This window comes from Palaemon carinicauda, chromosome 35 (genome assembly GCF_036898095.1).
Source record: "Palaemon carinicauda isolate YSFRI2023 chromosome 35, ASM3689809v2, whole genome shotgun sequence".
Taxonomy (NCBI): domain Eukaryota; kingdom Metazoa; phylum Arthropoda; class Malacostraca; order Decapoda; family Palaemonidae; genus Palaemon; species Palaemon carinicauda.
In genome coordinates, this window is record NC_090759.1 from 56,216,103 (window position 1) to 56,234,506 (window position 18,404).

The window sequence follows — 18,404 nt, forward strand, 5'->3', positions numbered from 1 at the left end:
CCTGCAAAAGAAGTGACTAGATCACTGTCCTGTGAGTATATATATAGGCAGCTAGTACCCCTAGCCACCCAGTACCCACTGTATGGGTAGGGTTGCCACCTTGCACCAAAAGTCTAATTGGCTACCTTCCAGCTTCGGCAAAAGAGTATCCATTAATAAATAACTACAGGTTTGTATTAGGGAAATATACAAATTATCTACGCATTTGTCATGTTTGTGTCTGCTGATGAAGATCAGACTAGAACAATATTCAAGACATGGCTGAATAAGAGAATTAAAACATCTCAGGCTAGACAGGTCTCTAGAAATGTTGAAATACTTTTTCAATGTACATACCAATTTTAGTTGCAGTTGAAGAGGAGGTATACCAGATATATTTCTAAAAAGGGAATTCACAATAAAAAAAAATCACCTAGAATTTTAAATGAGCTTAGTTGAAAAAAATTCTGTGAAAGTTCTGGATGGAAAGGATTCAATGTCCTTAATCGGCCAGATAATCTTGAACCTTTTGGCTTGGTTTGGCTTGCCTTTTTGAGAGACTACCCATCACCTCCCTTAAAATATTTTGTTCCGTCACTAAATACAGACCATTTCACTCTTTATAGGGAATATGCTTTTGGCAAAGCTGGAAGACTAGCCATAAAACTTTTTGCGAGGTATAACTACCCACCGCTAATTAGCTCTTTTGATTGGGGGTAGTACCGGCTACCCCACTCACACACTCACCCCCGTGTTCTATCATCACTTTTGCTTTTGGCTCTGGGGAGTGATGATGTTCTGTTCTCTCTCCCCCCATTAACAAGATGACTTATGACTCTTCTCATTCTAGAGGTAATGCTACCTGGGATTCTACGGAGATAGTGATAGGATCAGAGGGCTAATATACCCCCTCTCTCCTTCCCCAAAGTTAATGGTCTGTGATAAGGCATCAAAGGAAAAGTGGTGGGTTCCTCACCTGCATGACACATGGCTTCTGAGCTATGTGCCAAAACACATCGGCAGTGCCACACAAGTCTCCCCAGATTAGAGTGCAAGGTAGCTAGGTTTTAATTCCTTCCTCCAACAGCTGCTTTCTGGACACTGATGTGTTGATGAGCGACAACACCACGGTAATGACGTCTACAAACTAAGGAGGTACCTTTTCACAGCACCTATGCCAGCTAGCTGTGGAAATGCTAAGATGGATGGAATACAGCTCTGGGCCACTATCACCCCATTTCATCCGAGTGGTCTTTGAATCGTCAGGTGGCCAACAGAGTCCTGACTTTGTCTAGTTCGCGAATAGTAGGCCTGTTCATGAAGTTGCTGAACAACAAGCTTCTGATGTACTGCTCGCCAGTACCAGATCCCCAAGCACTTTGACTTTCCAACAACATTGGGACAACATAGATGTCTATGCATTCCCCCCTTTTTCCTTAGAAGATTACTCAACAAGGTGAGGGCATCCAAAAACCTGTCGATGACCCTCATAGCTGCGATGTGACACCATGCAGAATGGTTTCCAAACCATCTACATCTGCTCACACATGAAGATATATCGCAAAACCGTAGAATCCTTACGTTATCCAGCATCTCCTCTGAAGGAGAGGCTTTCACAACCTGTTGCAAGGAAATCCGGTTACCTTCAGGACTCATCGGCTGCAGTCTACCAGGCAAAATGGGCAGTCTTCTGTGGTTGTTGTCATGGAATGAGTATCGCTTCTCTCAATGCCACTATCCCAGTGATAGTGGAGTTTCTCTTATACTGTACCTCTGGGAGATAAAACTCCTCTTGGTCTCACGGGTGAAAGGCTACCACTCAGCCTTGAGACTGAAATAAGTTAATATTTCCTCTTCGTTTGAATTGTCTCTCCTCATACGGAGTCTCAAACGTACAGTGCCTGTCCACAGCCAGAAGTTAGACCGCTTCCATGGAACGTAGTTCGTATACTGCGATCAATGAAAGGAGCGCTCTATGAGCCGCTGCGTCAGGCATCAGATCTTCACCTGATGCTTTTCCTGCTTGGCCTGGCCTCGGCCAAGAGTTGGTGAATTGCACGGTCTTTCTTACGACGTCTTCCATTCAAGGGGATGGGGAGAAGTAATGCTTAGCTTCATCCTTGAGTTTTTTTGCAAAGACTCAAAATTTGGCATTAGCGGTTTCTAGATTCGGGCCCTTCCGCATTGAGAGTCTCTGTAATGTAACCGATGACCCAGATCAACTGCTACTATACCCAGTAAGGGTGCCGAAATGTTACCTCAAAGAAAGTACAGGAGCTCATCCTCGAGTGAACAAAATGTTTGTCAGCATGGGAAGGTTAAGAGGAGACTCGCTAAGAATATGATCTCAGTGTGGATTCGTAAGGTGATAGATTGAGCCTTGAATCTTGACTCTCTCCCGGAAGAGTGGATATCAAGAGCTCACAATGTTAGGGGCATAAGTAAGTACTTTTTGGCGCAAGTTCTACCAGCAAGCGTGTGGAAGTGTCCGACAGCCTTCACCACCCATTACCTCCAAGAAGTAACCCACAGGAGCATTGAGACATTCTCCATTGGTCCTGTGCACTGGTGGCTGAACAAGTGCTTTAAACACCTCAAGCTCCTTGGTTGGACAAGTAGCAGACGGTTGAGGGCAGAAGGTTACCAGAGATTAAGTTTGGGATGAATAATAAGTGACTGGCATCTTCTTTCTTCATCTTCCCCTCTCTTGGGGCACAGCACCTACGGTACACTGCAAGCTGGCCTGCGCTGACTGCAGGTAATAACCATTTCCACTGTGTAATCTTGTGTTTGTATATTTGTTACGTCACCATTTCCCTTAGTGAGTTGGAAATTGGCAATGTCCATTGGTTTGTTCAAGAAAGTCCTATAACTCCAAGAATTCTTACCTGGACAAGTCACATTGCTTGATTATCACACAATCACACCGGTTGCTCAGGCTGCTAACATGGGCATATGCACGAAAGTTGAGCTAGATGTCAGGGCTAGTCCTTTCTGAGCTTGTGTGTAGCACAAGGGAACATCAAGGGTAAAAAACCAGCCAATTTATTGGGATTTCTACCCACCTAAGGGTGAGTCTTCCCTATAAAGAGAGAAATGGTTTGTATTTAGTGACGGAACAAATGACAAATGTGAAATTAATTTGTATTTTTCCTAACGATACAAACCTTGAGCTCTTTATACAAAATTGTCCCTCCAGGACCTATCCCTGGCAAGTCCTGTCTGCAATCAAAAGTTACAATAGAACACATGTGTGTGTCAGTGGGTAGCCAGTACCACCCCCTAACCCCCTCCCCTGCTAACTAGTGTTGGGTAGCTATTCCTCGCTAAAATTCTTATGGCTAGTCCTTATTTTAAAATTTGTCATTTCAGTGAATGTAGGCCAACAATGAAAGTTGTGTTTCAAGTTTTGTATGGTTTATCAATTTTCAGTCATTTATGGATATAAATTCTTGAAATCAAGAATTGAATCATGTTGTTAGTGCTTAAAACATTTTATATAACCTTGAAGATTATTATTTATTTTTGTTCCTTTCTGTTTCAGTTCTTGTTTTGACAATGCTTCCCGACGATCGTGGTTTCGAGATTAGTAACAGTGAAGCAACAGTAAGAGTTTTGGTTACAACGATCCACCAAAACCTCCGTAAATTAGACCCGGAACTTCACCTTGACCAAAAAATTCTTCAGTCACACCTAGCTGCCATCAGACATAGGTTAGTAGGATTGCTTTACCTTTATTTTAATTTGAACATTATTGTTTATTATTTTGTGTCTATAGATAATGAATCTCTGCAAATGACGTTTGAAGTCAGTTGGATTAGATTTTAATCATTTAAAATTGTTTGAAGTGCATTGGTTTAAACTATTTTCTAGGCCATTAACTTGATAAGTTTGTTAATTGAGTTTATTGTTTATTTGATGGATTGCAACTACATTTATATTGAGAAATTAACTTCATGAATTACTATCAGGTTACTATATAAAGTTTAATTTAAAATTATACATATGTGAAATTTGCTAAATTAGAATATTATGACAAATGTGCTGTGACAATATACTGTAGATATTGTAAGGTTATGGCAAACATGTAGAATTAAACTTTTCTTTTTCTCATAAAGTCGGTGGTTTGAAGAAAATGCGCACCATTCAACTATAAAAGTACTCATTCGTTTACTAAGAGATCTTCGCACTCGTTTTGAAGGTTTTGATCCCCTCTCTCCATGGATGCTCGATCTATTAGTAAGTATATTATTAACATCTTTGGAAAAGGATTGGCCAAGGTTTTTGTTTTTCTCAGATTAGTATAGTACATCTTTCCAAATGTTTAGTCATTTGTAATTTATTTTTATTCTTTTTCAAAAAATAATGGTTAGGCTAGACCTATGAGAGTGAAGAAATTGAATTAGTGACTATGTGAAACTATCTTTTATAAGAATTATGCCATCTGTAAATAATACATTTATCAAATTATGAAACTGCTAATAATTAAACAGTTCAAGTTATATAAGTGGAATGGGAGATTAAACCTGGTCTGTGTAAGATGTTTAATCTTAGTAATTAAAGTTTACTAGTAATTATTACTTTTTCTCATTATTTTACATTTTCTTTCATATATTGGGTATTAGCTTTCCATTGTTATCTTATTTTATTTTTATGAATTAATTCTTATTAGTTATCAGCTACCTAAAGTAAAATAATTAAGGTAAAAAAAAATATGTAAATATCATGCAAATTCCCCAGCTTAATATTAGTGTAGGTCATTAAGATGTGTCTGATAAATGTTAACCAAGTAATGTGGTTAAACTTTCATTTGATAATGATGAGGATATTAATGCAGTTACCCTAATTTACTTTTGTTTGGACGTGATAGTGTTTTATTTGTCAATAATATTGTCAGCCTGTTCAGCCCTTCACAGAAAGTACAATGGAAACTGATTAACAGGCTGATTATTTTAGTGATATATTTATGTTTATATTTTATCATAATTCCCTTGATTATGTTTAGCTCTTCAGCATGTGGGCATTGTATTCTGTGAAAAACTAAAAAGCTTATAACAGAAAAAACTTATACAGTGAACCCTCGCTACTTCGCGGTTCGACCATCGCGGATTCACCACTTCGCGGATTTTTTTCATAACCCATGTATATACATATATCGCGGATTTTCCGGAAATTTCGAAAATACCGCGATGTGACCGATGGTGCGAGATTGGAGAAAGTAAGGAAAATTGAATCATGAATGATTTTCAATATAAATGAAACTTTGAGGAGCAACAAAGATATTATTTGTTAGAGAGATAGAGAGAGAGGTAAGGAATGGGAGGTAGTGAAAAGTAGCCCAGAGAGAGAGAGAGAGAGAGAGAGAGAGAGGTAGAGAGAGAGAGAGAGGTAGAGAGAGAGAGAGAGGTAGAGAGAGAGAGAGGTAGAGAGAGAGAAAGTAGAGAGAGAGAGAGAGAGAGAGATAAAGGGGAGTTTAAATGTAATAAACAAAAAAATTTGATAGGTTATAACACCTTGGTGCTTATGTAATATCAACTGTATACTGTAGACGGTTTGAATAAGTTAAGAAATGGTATAAACGATACTTTGTTAGTGTATTCGTACACACTCAAGAGCGGCAGCTAGATGACGGCTGATCTAATCACAGCCAAAAGTAAAACAAAAAGAAGTCAACAATACTCGATTTTTAAAACACACCCGAAATTTAAAAACAAAAGTACACGCTTTCTTAATGTGCAATTAACTATTTAAAGAGTGGCAATTTTCTAGAATAAAATGATATTTCCCAAAAAATAGTGGTTTGCTGATGAAATCGGATGCCGTATTTTTAGCTATGATTGAAATGGATGTAGCCTCGGCCTAATTTTTTCGTTTCGTATTTAATTGACACTAAGAAAACTAATTTTAGTTTCTTCATCTAAATGTAAGTATTGTATAACGCGGAGAGAGAGAGAGAGAGAGAGAGAGAGAGAGAGAGAGAGAGAGAGAGAGAGAGAGAGAGAGAGAGAGAGAGAGAGAGAGAGAGAGAGAGAGAGAGAGAGAATGAATCAGCTGTTGTAATCAAATGGCGTGTTTTTGTTTCGTGAGAATTTCATCGCCACGACTATAACAACAACATACTGTACTGAACTTTACAGTATTATACAGACTACTGTAATATGATAAAGTAAAATATTTTTAATCTATTTTATATGAAATGGGGCTATTTTTTTTTGTTCAAAATTTACATTTACGTATGTAAAACAACTCTCTCTCTCTCTCTCTCTCTCTCTCTCTCTCTCTCTCTCTCTCTCTCTCTCTCTCTCTCTCTCTCTCTCTCTCTCTCTCTCTCTCTCTCTCTCATAGATTGTTTTCCTGCTTTGCTACGTATGTATGATTTAATATAGATACGGTAAATAATATTTGTAATAACATATTTTATAAAAGCTTTTACTGTAATATCATTATTTATCACTTTCATCATGCGCGTTAAATTCCTTAGTTTGTTTACTGAGCGTACTTTATGACGCCGTCGTTTCAGGCGGCGTCATAAAGAAAAACATTTCATTTAGAAGTCCTAAGAAAAATTAAGTAAAACATTGGTAATAACAAAATCAACATACTGTACTGAATAATCGATATAATCGATGCAAAAACTAACCTATACACAAATGTGTAAATGCGTTTGTTTCTTCATTATAATCAGAGATAAACGTAAACAAAACATTGGTTGCCATTTTTTATCGTGCTTTTTGGCGTGTTTAGGAAACGCATGATATAAAGTCGCCTTTAATATTTGTGCCTGTTTTAGTTTAGGGTACTGTAGTACATGCATTAAGTGTTCTGTACATTAAAGGGTAGTTTGTTAACAGTACTACGTACAAGGGAAGGTTTTAAAAGTCTGAATATACATGTTAAATAAATAGGTAAATATGGTGTCACTACTTCGCGGATTTTCACCTATCGCGGCCGGGTCTGGAACCTATCTACCGCGATAAACGAGGGTTCACTGTATACAATTAAAGATGTACAGTAATGTCTAAAATACTTGTTTCTGGACTCCTTTTGTAATTTTGATTACCCAAGAAATAATATAGAATTATCTGAATATCCTTTGTGTGCAAATGACTTGGTTATACATGTTCCTAGTTTGATTAAAAAATGTATCATATGTAAATGGAAAGTATATATTTAAAGAAACACAATTTTTCAGGCCCATTATGCTATAATGAATAACCCAAGTAGGCAGGCTTTGCCAATTAATTCCGCCTTCAGACGTTGTCTACAGCTTCTCGCAGCAGGGCTTTTTTTACCAGGATCTGCAGGTGAGTTCTGAACATAAGCATAACCAAAGTTTTTATTTTTCTTTCCTTGGTAGTGTGCTTGTAATGAAAGCTGATAGAATTTCAGTGTAATTGAATAGCTAATCTGAATACAGTATAAGCTTAACAAAAGTGTTGAGTTTTATTGCTTTGTTTGTGGTTGTAAAGGTTCACTGATAATGAGTAACAGTGATACAGTATTGTGTTAATATGATTAAATTGTGATATCTGAAGGTAAGCATATACCAAGATTTGGCTTGCCTTGCATATATTTGAAAGTTAACTGATATGAGCACATTGATACATTGTTAATACTGTTTGATTGAATGGCTTTGAATTACTGTTTTCCATATAGTCTCCAGTAAAATGCTGCGTATGACTGCAGCTGTAAACAGTTTTCCGGGAGTGATTTTTTAGTAATAGTCATGTTGTGTGTTAGTTTCCTAAAGATGTCTGAACCATAGATGTCAGATATACAAAACTCAGATTTCCATGTTCCGTGGAGTGTGATTTGGTCACTTATTTTCCCAGTCTGTCATGACAGTTTATGAAAACATTCAATCTTATTTGTTATTTGATTATTTGTATCACTTTTATTTTGTAAATGGAAGAATATTCAGAACTAATGTAAATTTTCTTTCTGTTGGATAGTTGCAATTTCTGTGCATGTTTACCTTGTATTTTAGCTGTAATGGACTAGGTTCTACAGTGTATGCATCTTGAAGTCCTTAGAAGTTAGATAAATGTGGATAATTGTAATGATTAAATAAGGACGCTTTTAAAAAAGTCACACTTATTTGATAAGCATATCTTATGTGCTTGATTGATGTGAAAAGTTCATTTTAAACTTGAGTAAAAAACTTACTGATGAATAGTCTTTATGGTTTAAGATTAATGAAAGCCAACCATAGAAGTAGAACCATACATACCTGCATATTTGGATCAAACTGGGGCAAATTTATTCTAAGTGCTATATTGAGAATACCTGGTGTGAAAGTAATTGTACGGTGTAATGCAATTTACAGTTTTTTGTGAAGTCTTTCATATACTGTTGATTTAAAAAATAAGAATACAGCACTACGTTTATTGAATATTTAAGGTTAATTTCTCTAATATAGTACTATCCTATTCTTGAATATGTATTAGGGTTATTTTCTCCCTGTAAAGGTATAGCTTTGTTTACATTCGATTTTTTGTAATTTTTATCAAGAGGATTTTTCTTGTAAAGCTATTTATTGATTAAAATACTTAACCCTTTCATAGTTTAGTCCAGAAGAGTTTCCAAAGCTGGGAAAAACACCATAGCCTCATCATAATATATTGTACTCTACTTATGAAATTATAATTGAAGATGTTTTTATATGTACAAAATGTTTACTTTTAAGGCCATATTTCATGCCAGCTTAGTTTTAGATTGCTAATTTGAGGGGATACCAACCCAATCATAGGCATATTTTCACTAGGTATCAGTGACCCATGTGAGGGAGGAAATATTCGCGTCCATACAGCCATGACATTGGAGCAGCAAGACCTCGTTTGTCTTACAGCCCAGACATTACTGAGAGTTCTTTCTCATGGAGGCTACAAACAAATTTTGGGCCTAGAAGGAAATTCAAGTAAGTCTCATTTGTACACTATTTGTTTTATCTAGGTCTTTCAGTTGCATGTAACAAAAATACAATATTGAAAATTAATATTCCACTACTTCACCCCAAACTTCTGACCTAGAGGAAGGGGCTCGGAGTACTTATATCTGACATTAGATACATGCCCCTCCAGTATGTAGTTACTCCAAAGAAAAATAAGGTGGGTATTTTCTGGAGGTTGGTATACAGACAGAACAAGTAACGAATTCCAAATCATGGCTTTCGTGTAATCCTTGCTGCCTCATGGTAATCATGAGAAAGTACCTGATGAGTAATAAAGAAGTTTGTGTTGTGACAAAGTGAAAAATGTCTCCTTTTCTCTAACTCGTAATTTTCTAAATCCTTCCCCTCAAAAAAAAAAAAAAAAAACCCAGATTTCAATAACTTACGGTGTACTAAAGCTGTAGGAGGTTACAAAAAGGAAAAAGGGGAATCTCAGACAAAATTTAACTGTGATCTATTTTAATTCCTTTTTATTTTAGTTGGTAAAAATTAGTCTGTGTACCCCCTATTAAAGTTGGTTGAAAATATCTCTGAAAATCAATCTGTTGCGGTCTGGTGATGAAAGCGTTAAATAGCCGTCAAATTCATCTCTTTTCCAATCCTACCTTGTTCAAGTTATCTCACCAATTTGGCAAGAGCCCTTTTTTAAAAGTAGAGATTTCAAAACTTCTAGAGAAGAATTTAATAGAAGTCTTGAACCCATTTTTGCTTCAGGAGGTTGGAGACCAGTTCTAAGTATTTCACTTCTAAACAAACTAGTTATAGTTCTCATCAAGATTTCGATGGAAAGGCCATCAATACTCCAGGGAATAGTAAGGAAAGGAGATTGAAAGTTTTCAATAAACTTGAAGGATGTGTACTTTCACGTTCCGATTCTAAGATTCCTACATTTTTAAGGATGTTCTTCCTAGACTAGTCACACTGCTAGGATCAAACATTCACCTAAATTGCTCAGGCCTCTAACTGTGCTTTGCACGACTAGTTTACCGAGGCGTCAGGGTTTCTCTCTATTAAATGTGGAGCACGTACAGGAAAGGTCAGACTAGCCAGTTGGTCTGGTCTTCCACCCTCCTAAGGGGTAATAAATAGCTAAATGCTAATAAATAGCGTAGGGTTTCTGTGAGTATCGGAACAAATGACAAATTGTTAAGTAATTTGTACTTTTCCCAACATATACAAACCTGGAGCTATTTATACAAATTGGCCTGCTATCACCTATCCCCCAAGAAGTCTTGCCTGCCAAAATATAATAAATAGAAGCTGGTGTTAATGACAAAAAAATGCCTATCAAAACAGCCAAACCTGCAACTACTATGACCATATCAAAATTTAGCCATTCATGTCATTTGAATGATTAACTACCCTAATCCATATATTTTTTTTTAATAAAGAAAGCAATTCAAACCTTTGTTTCTCATGAAAGAAATAAAATCAAAACAAAATACTTTACTATAGTTTTTTTTTTTTTTTTTTTTTTTTTTTTACCTGAGATGGTCACATTAGTTTGACTTACCCATATTTGTGGAACTGACCTCATGACCCAATCACTTTATGCAGTGAATGCAGTGGGAAAAATTGTGGAAGTCTAATCTTCAGCCAGATATGAAGGTTAAACTTTGGATAGGGTTGAATTTATAGAATTTAGGCTATATGGCCTAGCACTATTGCTGGCGAGGCCGGTCAGTGCTGAGGTGAAAGCATAGAGAAAACCCTGCACCCCTGCGGCTGCATAGTGAATAAGAAGTCAACAGAGGCTAGACAGCAATATGGAAGAAAGTACGTGGGAACGAAAGCAAAGTAGAATGGCATAATTGGGTTACTTAGGGATTGAAGGATTTATGGATTGGAGCTATATAGCCAGGCACAGGGGCCTGTGAGGCCATTTAGTTACAGTGATATAAAAAAATGATGGAAGAAAGTAAGCAAGAACAGAGGAAAAGTAGGATATAAAGCTAGTACAGCTAGGACTGAAAAAATACTGCAAAGACCATTAATTAATGCTTACAGTACACCACAAGAGGTGCACTGATGGCACTCCACTCAATTGAATTATGTCACAATCATCTAACTTTATTTTACTGTTTCAAAAGGAAGGAACTTTGTTAATTTCTAAAGTGTATTACAGTATTAACAAAACTGTTGGCAAGTCAAGTCCTTAAAAAGTCAAGACACTTATCATGGTTTAGGTAACCTTTTGAGCACCATTGGACATGTTCTATGTTGCTACAATACTATTGGGCATTTTTTACGTCCTGTTATTACCAGTTTTCTTCTTCTTTATTTACCAGCATGAAAATTTTATAAAAAGTCAAATTACATCAATGGAAATATTTATTTAGCTATATGACGCCAAATTATGTAAAATTCTCTCTTTAATAGTTGCTGTGCTGAATTAAGTAAAATATCCTCATAAAAGACCTTGGGCTTGAGTGCCAACTTTTTTGGTTTCTAGTAGATTATTGCCATTATCAGAAATTTTAACCATTTTGGTGTCGGCCAAACTATCAATAAAAGAACTGAGATTTCACTTTTTTTCCAGGTATAGCAAGTGAAATGTCAGTATGGGATGGTGTTGTTGTATCTGCACTAGAAAAAGCCTATGAAAAGCCTCCAGAGCGACCACTTCAGGATGATGATGCTAATGATATGGATGCAGATGATGATCCAATGGAAACTGCAGATAATTAATGAAAGTAGGCTGAATGGTCATGACCCACAAATTACCTTTTAAAAGAATTATTCCCTACTCTAATTAGTTGAAGAAATAATTGCAAAAGTATTATATTGAGAGAGTAATAAATGTTGAATTTATGAGTGAAGATGCATTTTCAGATATAGCAACTATGCTGGAATAATAGATGTCTTTTAAGATGAGAAGTCACTGCCATCTGTTGCATATAATTCAGAAATGATAGAAAATTTTGTATAAAAGATGAATTGTAGTGTGAGCTTTTTTAGGTTAAATTTCATTGGTAGGCTAGCTGCCATATTATCAGGTAACGAATGATTAATTGCCATTGACATAATATGTAAGTTGAAAGTAGCTTTTTGGGATCTTGAAACTTAACTTCAACTATACAGAGGTTTTCTTTACTGGTTTTTGTATTGTAGTAACTTGTAAACAGAGTTATTTCTGTTTTATTGAAAGATCGTAGTGAATTTCTTTTCTGTTATTGATAAAGTAAAAGAAAGGCATATTTTTGCGAGTCAAACTAAGGGGTTAGTGAAGTGAACTACCAAGTGTGTCAAAAGTAAGACCATTCTGTTAAGTGAACAATTATCTTTGGATATACAGTTTGAAAAAATTAGCTATCTATGGAAATAGTTTAGAATTTCCATGAAAAAAAGTATTTGTCTTAAAAAAAATGTGTGGTGTATATTGGTAGTTCAACATTGCCCAGCGAGTTTCAAAAATCAAGTCGGTTGCCTACTTGGTTATCAGTTATATAATTTTTAAAAATTGTCATGTTGAATATAATTGCAAAATATTTTCCAATTGGTGAAAAAAATTTTCATTAGTTAAAAATTCTTTTCCAGCATTAGTACTATTTTATTTATTTCATATTTCACAAGTAAATTTTTATTAAATTATGTCTATTTTTACCCTCTTTGTTACGCAAGTCATTAGTTTAACGTGAAGGAATAATTATAAAATTTTGAATGGAATGGAAAGCCAAAAAAATGAGTTAGGTTAGAAGGAAGAAACTTGGCCAAATATATACTGTATAATGTTTTAAGTATTTTTGTGCCAGAATTTTATTAATTTGGTGTGATACTGTAGTTACTAATTTGGGTGATACCGAGTATGGAAAATTAAGTACAATGTAAATATTAGATGAGCGAGATTTTCAGGATCTAAGAAAGTCATGAAAAATTTACTTTAAATATACACAATTATTATCCAAGCAATAGAGTTTAGAAACTTTAGTTATTGTAATTTAATTGACAAAAAATTTGTTTCAGAGGAAAGATAAAAGACAAAAGGATCCTGTTGATAGTTTATTGTTTAGTGGGGGTGGTGACTACCTGTCTATCACAGCTTTAAAACTAATGCTCAGCCACCACCACCACTGTGGACTTTGACATAATTTCCATTCCTTTCCCCATCACCCAAAGGACTTGTTCACAACAAGTTCAGCACAATCAGTAAATAATCCTTTTTTTTTTTCCAGTGGTTACCTAATTAATAATGTATAATACCTATAATCAAACAAATACTCAAGACATGAGCATTGTGTTGATTAAAAGTACAGTAATTATTTTGTTCTCTTGATAGGCTTTCTATTTCTAAATGAGAAATAACAACTAAGTTGCCAGAGCTTGTCTCACACATCATCTTAAAATACTTTCCATTGCCAAATGCAACTTTCACTCCTTAAAATAAGTGAATTCTTTTTACATTCATTTCTCTTTTACATCTAAAACTAAAAATATACATAGTATACAGCATGTGTATATATACATATATACATGCATGCACATGCAAAACCTGGGCCCTCAACCCACAAAATAACAGGAGAGAGCAAGACCCCAAAGACAGGGCTCACCAGCCTACTAAACCACCACCGATAAACTATATAAATATATGTGTAATATATATATTGTATATAATGATATCTACAGTTCCACAGCTACATTATACATGATGAAAAAAAACAGTGAATTACAATTATTTATGAAAATTAAAACCGCCTACTAACTGCAAAATTTGTCTCGCATGCATTTAATTTCTGCAATACAAAGTAAATTCCTATGCAGTGACACTGGTAATGAAGCAGCAATAATGTCAACATTTAAATGTTATAACAGGTTTAATTCTTTATAAAATGCATTTTATATACAAACTGAAGCAGTTGATGTAGAAAAAAAATCTTGTTATAAAAATGTAGGACCACATATAGTACTGTAGTTGATAGTATTCATAATCAGAGCAAACTTGTACATCAAAGTTGACTAAAATGATTATTGACAAGCTTGTATAATAACATTGATCAAAATTAAGTTATCACTAAAGCTCAATAGTATTTACTGTATATTGAAACAACCAAATTTCAAATGCTACACTGTGCTTTTTCCCTGAAATGATAAACATCATTAAACTACATGAAAGTATAATTAAAATACATCTTCAAATAATATTACATGGCAGCAAAGTGTGTACATGAGAATCGATATGAAAAGCAGTAACAATAAATTGGGAGATTTCATAGACAATCAAATTGACTGTGAAAGGAAGTTATATGTAAAGCAATGGAGGATTGGCTATAAAGATTGATTTTACACTTGAAAACTTATACAATTAACATCACTAAATTTGGCAAACATGAGTAACCCAGCACATTGCCTTTTAATTGCGTTTATAACTTCAGCTGCAGAGTGACTAGATGGTAACAAAGCAGTGGTATTATGGAACTACTTTACATTTATTTACAGCTTAAAACTAATGGCTTGATAATGTACATGTATATTAAAAATTATATAAACTTCCAAAAAGTTTTCTGACGAAAAACATTTCAATATTAGAAAATATAGCACAAAAAAGTCATCGTGTAGTCAGTAGTTAGTTTTTCACTAAAGTACAGTACAGTACAGTACTTAGAAATGCATGGCAATGACATTGGTGGAAATATTAAACTTAAAATGTAAAATGATAAGTATTTTTATGCAGCCATACATTCCATCAAGAGTCTAACTAAACAGTACATTTCACATGAAGTTTCTTTCAATAAAGCAAGAAAACTAGCCCTTTTCTGCCTCCCTATATTATCCTATCAATGCAACATCCAATCACTACTTTTAACTATTCAGTCTTCATTCACACTTGATTCTCGACTCATTTCTTTGCCTTTAACAAGGAATGCAATTAACAAATATCTCAATGGTCGAGTATTCTCAAGCATTGACATTCTCTTTATTTCTTAATTGTTCAATTGGTGTTTATAATCACACGTTATTGGGAAAACTCATGACTAACTTTGTATTTTGTAAATTAGTCAGGAGGAGAACCCAAAATGTATACAGTATAAGGGTTCTTGAAACCTTGAAGTAGTATTTCAAACATTTCACAAGGTAATGCCACCTCTCTCATTGCTACAACAACAAAACCCAGTATTGTAAATAATGTATTTTTCAAGTAAAAAAAAAATTATAAAACATTTCCCCTTTTGACATAAAAGTAACATTTTCTATTTTATAAATAATATGCCATCTGTTGTTGCAAGATTCTATTTGGAATATGATTGAAAACTGAATATCAGTACTGTACAATTATTGTAGATTTAAAAAATATACCTCAAAAGAGCCTAGTTCAAACATGTCCAAAATAAATTATTGAGCATATCATAGCAACTGCTTTTGTACGCGAGGGTAAAGATCACGTAATGTAGCTTTGGATATAAATATAACATGATTCAAAGGCATGTTAAATGCTTATTACATAAGAAAATAGTCGCAATGTGCAACCATCCTGCAACCAGTTTGTCTGAAATACTTTATAAAAGGGCCCTAGTTACCATTCATATTCAGAGGGAGTGTATATATATTTATACTGTACAAAATTCATATATCTAAATATATACAAAAGCTTACATAGCAAAAATACACTTTTCCCTGGTTAAGGACTAGAATGCCACTTTTCCATTACAATTCTATGATGGATGACTTGACTTCACATGATGGCAATTAAGCTGGAAAATTATCAATAAAGGTATACAATGAAATGGCTCCTGAGTTATAAATGGTAGCAAGTGGAAGTCGTCCTGAGAAAATTCAAAAAGATATTAACCTCCCAAATAGAATACTTTCAGTTTGCAACTAATGGCTCTTTTACAGAGTTTCAGTTAAAAAACAAATGAAATATGTGGCACTAAAGCAAAAATTACAAACACCATTGTTATTGCACATGGCTCATTAAAAGTAGTTACAGTAATTATAAAAGTTTAACCAGACCATGGAGTAATAATGCTTAATACCTTCGAATAAAAGCTTACAGTAACTAAACAATGAATTTGTACACAAAGATAATTCAAAATGTGATATAAGATCCTGTAGGGGGAAGCCAGTCATCCATTGGCAGAGGAATATCTGAATCTCATCCTTAAAAAGACAGAAACACTGGCTGAAAACCTGAACATTTTACAAGATAGAGTAAAGTCACTTAATGGGATTAGAGCGGGGAATGAAAAAGCTTTACCAGTTTCAGCTCAACTTACAGTAAGTACGGTATTAGAAAAAGTCAACATATGAAACAATATCGGTAAAAAACTAAACAATATAGTACAGTACTGTATTAGAAAAGCTATTCTAGTAAGATCTGTTTTCCCATGCTTATATAGCAATCAATGTACAACTGGAATCGGAGAAAACTATTTCAAATATACGGTGGGATAAACTTGGTCAGACTTTTCTGCCCAGTGTCATTGATATCCTGTTTGTTAAATTCCCTGTCTTAACAATATAAATATTCAGTAATGGAAATGCTTTATACTGACCAAATGTATCCTAAACTTATATAGATTTAACACATGGTACAGTTGAATTATACAGAAAGTTTAAAATAGTCATATTGTATAACTTCTACTTTATCTTTTCATCTGTGGAACTGCAATCAACAAAATTGGTTATTTTGTTTTACAAGTGTTGAGAAATTGCTTATTTTAAAACTTCTCTTGATATGCACCAACATAAAGCCTACAGTAATGATTTCCTAACATATCCAGTATTGACAACCTGAAAATCATATGGAAATTTTAGGTAGAGTTTGACCAACACTTTTCATGACAGCAGTTACTTTTTATGTTTAAAACAACAGAGTACTGTACAGAATTGCAACCACATTAATTACATTATAACTCCAACATCACATTAACTCACGAGTCTACTGTGAGTAGATTCCTTAATATCTATGTATGCATTCCTTCTAAAGATCAGTACTAAAATAATACCCAGCTAAAGCTCCGTTACTAAACACTGGATGTTACATACCAAAAAAACACATGTAATTAAGTCATGATAAATGGCTTAGCAATTTCTTCATTGAAAGATAATGTACAGTATTAGAATAAAAATATCCCCCCTAAATATGGCAACCAATGCAATGAGTGATGTGACCCTTAACTCACTGGCCAGGTATTGTATGAGTAAAAACTAACATTTACATTTTTTTGCATTAGTACTTTATATTTTGTAAGTATGCAAACCATACCTACTATTACCTATCGGCATTGCACAATGTTTTATTTTCTCTTTTGTTAACTTCTACTTACTAAGTCTGTAAAATCGAGAGTTAAACCCATCAGTGGACATTAGTAACTTTTAGAACTTTCTTCCATGAATTCAGTATATGAAAGGATCCTGTAGAAAAATAAAGTTCTATGAAATCAGTACAAAAGGCAGTTAAAATGGAGTTCTATGAGCACAAACTAACTATAGCATCAAGGACTGAGGTAGTAAATGTTAAATTTCCCTTCAAAATATCTATGGCATATATTAAACAGCATTTGTATTTTAAAGTACTGTACCATATACATTTTATTTTTTGTTTATGGTTTACTAATGTAACATTACTTGTAACTTTCAAATGAGAAACCTTTTCAATTAAAAATTGGTCTGATTTCCATTTTCATCAAGTATTTCTTTGGATGAATAAATGAATGTTTAAAAGACCACCACACTTCCCATAATTTTCCTGAAATATGCTAACCTAGTAAAATTCAACTGATTTAGACTGTTAATTTGAATCAAGTACAGAATGTAGGACAGAACATTTTACTAAAGATTTTTCCCATAAAAGTTGGTTGTTTTACTACATAATTTTTGTGGTTGTATGCACCTCAATACTGTCCACCATTGCAGTTGAACACCAACAGTCAGCATGGGATACATTAAGATATTTTTACTTTAGCTATCAAAGCTCTGTTAAGTACTTGCTACTGTAATTGGAAACTTGAGGATTTCAAAATACAAAAAAAAAAAAAAAGAAAAAAAAATTATTTCAAACTTACAAATTTCATCTTATTACTGTCTTAGGTAACAAAAGGATTTTCCAAATGCTACAAAAATTACAGTATCTTAAACAGCTACAAAATTCATATGGTCTCTCGTGACCAAGACAGAATGTACTCCATCAATAATATACTCTACTGTACATGGTCATATTCCCAAGTTCACCAATCATTTGAACATCAGATAAGACAATACAGCATGTGCTGTATAGATCCAGAGGTATTTCACAACCAATAACCTCATCTGTGGTGATAATAGATAATTGTTGTTCCCCTCAATCAAATGCCAATACTATTATCACTTCCTTCCATTACTTCAGCTCCTCGTTCGTTCATTCGTCGATGAGCGTCTTGAGTTTAGAGCTAGACGGGTTCTTAAAGTAAGCCATGGCCTCCAAAAGTTCAGCTCTTTTCATTTTAAGTGTTTTTCAACAAACAATATAGATTTCTATAAATAACATGTCAATACTTTT

General features: G+C 34.3%; 1 protein-coding gene across 1 annotated transcript in view; it reads left to right on the forward strand.

Annotated features, from left to right (window-relative positions):
- Positions 1–12,517, forward strand: part of LOC137627753 (interleukin enhancer-binding factor 2 homolog) — a 38,435-nt gene extending 25,918 nt beyond the window's left edge. The window contains 5 exon segments of the mRNA XM_068359041.1: positions 3,524–3,692; positions 4,098–4,218; positions 7,172–7,283; positions 8,744–8,896; positions 11,469–12,517. Of these exon segments, the coding sequence (XP_068215142.1) occupies positions 3,524–3,692; positions 4,098–4,218; positions 7,172–7,283; positions 8,744–8,896; positions 11,469–11,617 (704 nt within the window). The 3' untranslated portion in view covers positions 11,618–12,517.
- Positions 12,518–18,404: the final 5,887 nt, after the last annotated feature.